Source organism: Halyomorpha halys, unplaced genomic scaffold (genome assembly GCF_000696795.3).
Source record: "Halyomorpha halys isolate HHAL.00 unplaced genomic scaffold, Hhal_1.1 Scaffold307.1, whole genome shotgun sequence".
In the NCBI taxonomy this organism is placed as follows: Eukaryota; Metazoa; Arthropoda; class Insecta; order Hemiptera; family Pentatomidae; genus Halyomorpha; species Halyomorpha halys.
In genome coordinates, this window is record NW_027107991.1 from 260,634 (window position 1) to 269,427 (window position 8,794).

The window sequence follows — 8,794 nt, forward strand, 5'->3', positions numbered from 1 at the left end:
TCATATGCCTGGCAATATTAGCTATTAGTTTCATCCATAGCTAATATATATCATATGCCTGGCAATATTAGCTATTAGTTTCATCCATAGCTAATTTCTGCCCAACACTGGTAAGTGAAAGTGGTATACAGGTAAGTGAAAGAAAAAACATTTATTAATGGATTCAGTTCATTTACGATTATATTGCTAAATATCCCAACATATGTCTACTATCAATATGTAATTTCACATTCGTAAAACTTTTCGTTTTCACTGGCTTTTTACATTTTAACATCAAGGAATGAATTTGGAACCTCTGGTAGTTGGTCTATCAGTCTTGAGTCTCATTTGTGTTCAGGCATAATCGTGGTTTTTACGGTTTAGTACCAAGTTAATGGTATATCGATTTTATAACGTTCCGTCAGATAAAGTATTCATAAACGTATTTTTCCGGCACACTTATATTTCAAAAACGGCTTGTAAACTTTGGGCCAAACTTAGAGACATGGCAAATTTAAGCAAACTAATTTCGCTTAAAAAGGTATTTTGCTAGGCAAACCTATTTTTCGTTAAGGGCTTATCCGATTTAGCTCAAATTTTCGAGTTAGTTTTGACAGGCCAAGTATAAATTTAGTTCTTTTAAAGCCGGGCGAAAAAGGGATGCATATGATAACACGATCATATGATGACGAAAATAACAGACCGAATTTACTTACCTTTTTGGAAAAAGCCTCATAAAAACCAAACAAAAAACAATATTAATAATTCAAAAAGCAGTGCATTAAAGACGAGATAGAGAATAGAACAATGGCACTAATTTGCTTATATTCATTGAATATTATATGAATAACAAAGGTATAAATGATCATAAAGAAAGTAAAAATTGAGCTCTCTCTTACAAAACATATTTGCACATACGAAAAGTCATCTTTTCATCACATCTTTATATAGACCTTTATTAAAAAGTATATACTTTGCATTTACAATATATTTTGTAAGAAAATTATTAGTATTGCATAGCAAAAATAAATAATAACTTCAAGGTACGTGGTAAGCGCTGGTGACTATGAACAGTAATTGATTTTTTTTTTTTAAGTTCTAATTAAAACACTATTTTCTTAAATTCTCTTGTAATGAAATTAGACCATTGATAACGTATTATAAATTTATTTTGATATGTAGTTCTTTCGCAATGCGAATAGTGAAGCGCTACAAGGTGCGGGCCGATATATCGGCTCTTGCACGAAAAGGGTTCAATATAAATCATCCCTTTCTTTCGCTATCGTAAGCGTAATAGTATTTTCCTTACCAAACCTATTTTTCGTAAAGGGCTGATCCGATTTGGCTCAAATTTGGGGGTTAGTCGACACAGGTCTAGTATCAATTAAAAAAAATTCATACTCTTCTTTCGCTTTTGGAAGGACAAACGCCTTTTCCTCGGTACACCTTTTACCTTTTATACAGAACCTGTAGTAATGAGTCTGATGAATGTTCTAGACAATTTAGTTGTAAAGTAAAATGAGGAAAATCATTAGTATTCTCAAGTCGAAGCCAAGGACGAGAAAAAAGAACTTCACGGCGATTCGGAAAGAATGATTTGTTGAAAGTGCTTAAGATTTAAACAGCAAAAAAGAAATTAGCACCTCTTAGCTCACAGCTGCTATTAGGACAATAAAGCAAAAAGTAATAATTACCTTTGAAAGACTTCCTGTCGGTAACATCACATCTTGCGTAGATGGCGGAATCTTTGCCGTGCTTGGAATTGAGTTCAGAAGCGAATTCTTCTCCTTTCCTGGCGTCTATGTCCAGAATTGCAATCTGGAAATGATAAAATGTATATATTCATCTTAAGATAACTAATTCAAGAGATCCATTACAAACGGGATATGTAATTTGGTTCCAAGAACATGATTATATATATTAGAATCGACCTTGGGAGTATTATGTTTAGGAACACGGAACGTTCCATAGGCCTGGCATTTCGTCAACATAAAATTCAACCAATGTATATACACACACAAACAACAAAGACCACATATTTGTATTTTTTTGTTACGTTAGTAAAATAAGATATAAAATGACATAGAGATAAATTACATATAAATTTGATAATTAATAGAGATAAAATAATAAAACAAAAATTATTTTGGAAAGAATGAAATGAGAGTATATTTTAATAAAAAAAAAAGCACTTAAGCCAGTAAGAGAAAATAATAAATTAAAATTTTTAGTTTTTGGACCTGTAGATTTGTGCTTTAACTTATGTATTCCCTTAACTTATTTATTTATTAAATTATTTCTTTTAACTTATCTATTCATTGAAGTATTTTCAATTCATTGATCTAACTTTTTATTTTGTTTTTTCCTAAATCTATATATTTATTTTTTTAAATTTTGTTTGTTTCTTTGTATAAACTGATCTACTGCGATGACTGTCTTTGGTTTGACTTGCTGTCTGACGATACATTTGTTTAAGGGATCGAACGTGGATAGCGGATCACTGGAAAGGAGAGCTATGAGAGAGTGAGATAGGGAGAATAAAATTGTCAAGTTCAAGTTAATGAAATTAAATTGTTAAATTGATAAAAAAAAATAATAAAAAACAAATAAAATAAAATATTTGTATTTAGTATTGTATTTAATACTTGTATTATATATATTTGTAGACGAGTATTGATTGTAAAGAAAAAAGGGAGAGGGAAACAATATATTGTTAAATCGTGTGAATATATGTTATGTATATTTGTCCGAATATTGGTATGCTGTGTATTGTAGCAACCTAATGTATTTAGGTAGCATGGCTAAATAAAGCATTTCTCTATGTTGCTTAGCTGTGCTAATACTTCTAATTCCCACGTCTTTTATTCTTATATTGTATACTTATATAATGGGAAACTACGGACGTGGGATCACCGATTTTAAATTAACTTTTTTAGGTGATACTTGGTTAACAATATTAGAAACGAGACCGATGGTTCTTCCCAACGCGCCCTTGGCACCGAGAAAGAAATATTTTATATGAATGGAATATGGTCCGGGTGCGGTCAAAAAAACTCAAATAGTAAATAATTATACTATTATTATTTTTATATAAATTAAAAAATAAAAATTTTTAGGCTTTATTTTTGGAGGTTATTTTTTTTTTCTGCTAATGTTCCACGTTCACGAAATAAATTCATAACTCGTCACAAGGTAATCAAAATCCAACCTAACTACAACTGTTGGAAAGAAGATTACTCACGCTTTCGAGTGGCCAATATATTTTAGATTTTATTCCTTTTTTTGAGAGAAAAATCAGTCGCACGGATTCATCAGAGCTAAAAAGATACAAAAATCTAAAATTAAGTAATAGAGGGGAGAACAAGATAACATGAAATAAAAATAAACTACGGCGTAGTCAAAAATGATGTTAAATATATGAAAATCATATAAAATCACACTATTGTTTACTTTGATTTTATGTTATCTTATTCCCTCACTATGTTACTTAATTTTAGATGTTTAGTATCTTTTTAGCCCTGGCGAATCCGTGCAATATGTGGTGAAACGTTATTTCATAATAAATAGTTTATTTACTATTTGACTTATCTTGACTGCGCCATGATCTTCAGTTTATTTCATTTTTTGTTTCACTAAACCAAAAACAAATGGACCAGCCAAAATTAACGCATCAATTTATATGTTGCAAAGAAGGATAGTTTAAGGGAGGCTTCGTGTTCGAAATAATTGATGCTGGAGAATATGTTAATGACTTCCAGGAAAAGTTTTAGTTAAATCAGTAAAATAAAACTTAAGTGTTTGGTGGCCAGGAAACCTGTAGGTTGAACGACCTGGAAGACCTTGGGGACGAAAAAGTTACCAGTTCACAGGAAAATTTTTATTTTTATTTACAATTTTATAATTATAAATAATATTTGATAATTGAAAAATGATTTGATCTCAGCTAAAATGGAGTCATACAGGCGTGTAGAGAAACTACCCACTGCTAGCACTCTAATGACGTTTTACATAAGCAGGTCTCGTAGCCATCTTCTTTTCAGCCCCCTCGAATGATTGTCAGGAATGGAAGAGGAAGCAAAGTTAGAAACTGGTTTGGGTGGTTTTAATGGAAGGAATGATATCTAATTCGGGCTAGATCGGTTACATATGGAACATTAAGGTCTTTATGGATGATTTTATTTGTGACAAAGTCAGGATCATTGAGGATTTTACGAAGCATTGGGATACGAGAGCAATTCGAAGGTTTAGTGGAGCCCCAAAGCTCAACTCCATATCTCCAGATTGGCCTTATTACAGTCATGCAGATCAGTTTTTTGTAATGAATTAGAAGTTTAGACAGTTTGTTCAGTAAGTGCTGTAATAGTCGGAATCGACGTAAAGTTTCCTGTCTTTTCAGTCTTGTGTGAGGATTCCAGGTTGGTCGTTGGTCCAAATGTAGTCCAAGGTAGCGGATCTGTTCGATAGGAGTAAGATCACATTGTTAAAGGAGACTGTAGGGCAGTTGGTAGGTTTCGGTGATTACGACGAAGGGTAAAGATGATTTGATGGGATTTATTTTAATCCTCCAATTACAGCACCATTCTTCAAGGGCTGTGATATGGGATTGGAGAGCTTGGAATACAATTAAAGGGTTATTATTAACTGCGAGCACACATGTATCATCGGCATAAGTGGTGAAGATAGTGCTAGAATTGGTCAGGATGTCAGCTGTATATATTGTGTAGAGGATGGGAATGTGGATACTACCTTGAGAAACACCAGCGTATGAGTATAAATAAAATTTGATAATTGAAAAATAATTTTTATTATTTCAAATTTTAAAAGTTTCTGTAACCTTTTATCTTATATCTCCGGTTCTTATTTAAGGCCCAATTTGTACCATTTCGTGTATTTTAGAGTATCCTAAGTCCCTTTTAAATTTCATGTAGTTTAATAGTGTTGTGTTGAAAGGCCCCAAACAGTAGGTGAGGCGATGTTGACCAAAAACGGAAAATTTCAAGAAAAAGCAATTTTAAGAAAAGAAAATAAGGTGTTAAAAAAAGATAGCAATAGCAAGGAATCAATAACTCACGTACTTGGAAGGCGATAAAAATCTAGAATGATTAAACATACAAAGGAGGTTTTTAAACAGAAAATTTTATTTCATAAATAAATAACAAAAGTTTATGGACACGCTTATCACATGAACAAGGTATTGCTATAAACTAATCATTAGTGAATAACAGGATGTGGGTTAAGAAATAGGTATAATTGACCAGCTATTTTGAAATTCTCACATGTATATAAACAATTTTCCTGGAGCAATAATACTGCTATTTCTTTAATGGCGACCTTGTCTTGATACAATGATATAGTAGGCAGTCAACCAGACCAATGGGAACTGACAATTATTCCAGCTTAATACTTCCCTATTGCTGGCCATGGCATAACATTTATTATCAGCAACGAACTGGGTCCATTATAGTTAAAAATAACTACTATATGAATTAAACAAGCATAAGTTTGATCGCTTATCAGATTATGTAAGATGGAGATAAAATTATTGTTTAATTTATGAATACCTAATCTACATGACAATAATAATCTAGACATACGGAGTTGAGCTTTGGGGCTCCACCAAACCTTCGAATTCCTCTCGTATCCAATCCTAACAATCCAAAATCCTTCCTAAAATCCTCAATGGTCCTTACTTTGTCACAAATAAAATCATCCAAAAAGACCTAATGTTCCTTATGTAACCGATCTAGCCCAAATCAGATATCAATCCTTCCATTATAAACTCCTTAACCACCCTCCCAAACCCTCTAGTTTCGAACCTTGCTTCCTCTTTCATTCCTGACATTGTAAAAATGTTTTTAGAGTGCTACCAATGGGTAGTTTTTCTACATTCCTGTATCATACCATTATGATCTTATTTCATTTACTTGTTGTATTTTATGTACAGTTGTAAATGTCAATAAATATTTTTTTTTTATATATATGAATATAGAAACTGAATATAGAATCTGCAAGTTTAATAAAGATTTTCCATGAAGGGAGAAATATAAAGTCCATTGTAGCCGACGGAATTGAGGCGTCACCTACCCAACACCATCCATGGGTTGACTTTTATTTCGTGGCAGTCCTACTGAATGAGAACTCGATCCGTCCACTCAATTTAAAACAAGCTGCTTATCAGTAGCCATCCTTCCCCTCCGTATGCCAGGAATGATCAGGTAAAGGATAAAAAAAAATATAATAAAAACGGTGATTTTCGAGTTCGAACAGTCATAGGCAATCAAAGTCTTGGCATAAACTTCAAAATTTACGCTTACATTTTTTGAAATCAATGTATTTTTGAATTTTTCAACGGAGATACTGCCCAGATCTGTTCCTTAACTGCTATTCGGAGAAATCATAAATTATTATCCACATGGAGCACGAAAAATATTCTCAAATATTAAAGTATCTACTTACGAACTTAAATAAATTATATGGAACGCGCATTTAGTTCAAATTATAGTCCAAATTCAAAAATTGTATCTGAATAATAAAAAAAAAATAAATAAATAAATAAACAAGACCCATAATTCCGTGAAATCGGAAAAAAAACATTAGGAGAATTTTCTTTGGAATGTTTTCTAAAATTTCCTCCATGCGTGAATATATTTTTTTTTCTTCTTCTAGCACCCGCGGAAGAAGTATTTTATGTAAAATACCATACTGAAAACCATCTTCCGATTATTTATCGAAATCAAGAAATAAACTGGAATAAATAACGATGTTTTAATCAGTTAAAATGGAAATTGTTGGTTCCATATAACATACATTATATTTGTATACCTAAAGACTTTAGATCTAGAAACTACTTTAGATTTTTCGAATATTAATGAAATTAATACTTGAATAATACAACTTTGACTACATTTTTAATTGTTAAAAATTTTACTTTAGCTAGTTCGAATTTGAAATACGACAGTTCTTAAGCAAATAAAAAGATTAAATAATGAAGATGGTCAGGGTTGCGATAAAAAAAAAAACGTTAACAACTATCTATTTTCTAAATTCTAATTTCCAAGCTCTCCAAAGTAGGGCGAAACGTCAGAAAATAAATCGTTGTTAAATATTTTTGTTCTTTTTTACCACAACCCTGACTATCTTCTTCATTATTTGAAATTAAATGCTCAATTATTTATATATATAAAAAAATTACGTTCAATTATAAATAAATAATAAGATTAAAAAAAAATTTTCGATTATTTAGGCGTCGATGAAATCCTAACAAATGAGTCGTTGAGAGCAAAAGTGGTGTAAGTTCCTTTTATGCCCATTAAATTTTCATTAAAAAATAATTAATTACTGATTTATAAAGCGGATTAACTTCAAATGATAAATTATTGGATATACTTCCTAACCAATATATTTATAGAGCTGTCTTCCAAAGTGTAAAGTATCTCATACCTCCAGTGTTGACTTAAACCACCACTTGTACTGAACAGCACATAAAGTGATTTTCCATTGTTTCAGCACAGCAGATAGAAGGATACTTTTTAAAATATGTTGTTGGCATACAGTAGAAACTTTGAGATTGTATGTTTAAGGTTAGATGGTATCGGAAATTGGTCGTGCGCCAAATCTTTGATGTTTTCCTATCTATTTGGAATCTTTATGGCTATCAGAAAATAACTTCAAAGGGTAAGGCATTCGAGGATAGGGCCACCCCTTCTATCATATGAATATTTAGGACGGATACGAATGCGGAGATAAGGAGCCAAGGATTAAGAACGATAGTGGTATGTATACTGATAAAGGAGCGCCTGTTCAAATCCCTTTATATTTTAGTTTATGTTTTAACAGAACCTTCTTTACCTAAGTAGGGACCACGGTCATTTTAAGCTAGCCCCCCCCCCCAGATTAGAGCATTTAATTTCTGAACAGCTATAGGTTATTATCAAGGAAAAATAACATAATGAGTTAAGCTCATTTATTTAACATTTGTAAAGTAGTAAATACCTTATAGAAGGAAACGTAAACATTTACAAAAGGATCGCAGGAGTTAAGGGCGGTGATGATTTTGGGGATTTTGAAGCAACAGATGGTCAAATCCGCCTTTTGTTCAAAAGGCTAGGGAGATGGCAGAGTTGAACAAATTAGTTGCGATAGAGATCCCCAACAAGGTCAATCGGAATGACAGTAAAATCAAAGATGAACAGTCAGATTGATGGTTTAGTGGTTGATTGATGAATGACCAAGAAAACCTTTGGAATTTAAGGTAAGGCGTAAGTGCTTCGTTCATATCGTACGTTTCACTTTTTTCTTGTAGGCCAATGACAAAATAATGGCCAAACAAGCTTTATGTTTATAACTAGTCGAAAGAGACATGGTAAAAAAACCATACCGTTCGATATATCATTCAAAAACAAGCGTCAGTTGGACTGATAGTCAGTCACGTCAGTCTTGCTATAATTTTTTACGCTATTTTTATTTGTATTCTAATTGTTTCATCATATTTTACAATGTTTTTATCTTGTTCTCTTTTAGTCCTGATAAAACCCTGCAAAGTGGAGCGAAATTTTGGTTACTAATAAATCGTTTTGTACTAGTTTTTAGCTTTCTTGCCGACAACCCGCACCATTTTCCTACATTAAAATTATCGTGGAAACAATATTTTTTTTTTTTATAAATGATTCAGCTAGTTTTACCCAACTCTGGTAGCTGGCAAAAGCTTAAGAAGAATGGCATTGAACATTTTGGAGCTAATTCGTATAAAACATTGTACTGAGTCAAAAACCGCTGCAAAAAATTTTGTTCATTGTAAATTCTTCTACATCTACAA

At 32.0% G+C, this 8,794-nt stretch overlaps 1 protein-coding gene across 1 annotated transcript in view; it reads right to left on the reverse strand.

The window, feature by feature from the left end:
• LOC106681083 (15-hydroxyprostaglandin dehydrogenase [NAD(+)]) overlaps positions 1–8,794 on the reverse strand; it is a 16,952-nt gene that overhangs the window by 6,559 nt on the left and 1,599 nt on the right. The window contains exon 2 of the mRNA XM_014421231.3: positions 1,674–1,797. Coding sequence (XP_014276717.3) covers positions 1,674–1,797 — 124 coding nt within the window. The remainder of the gene's footprint in view (positions 1–1,673; positions 1,798–8,794) is intronic.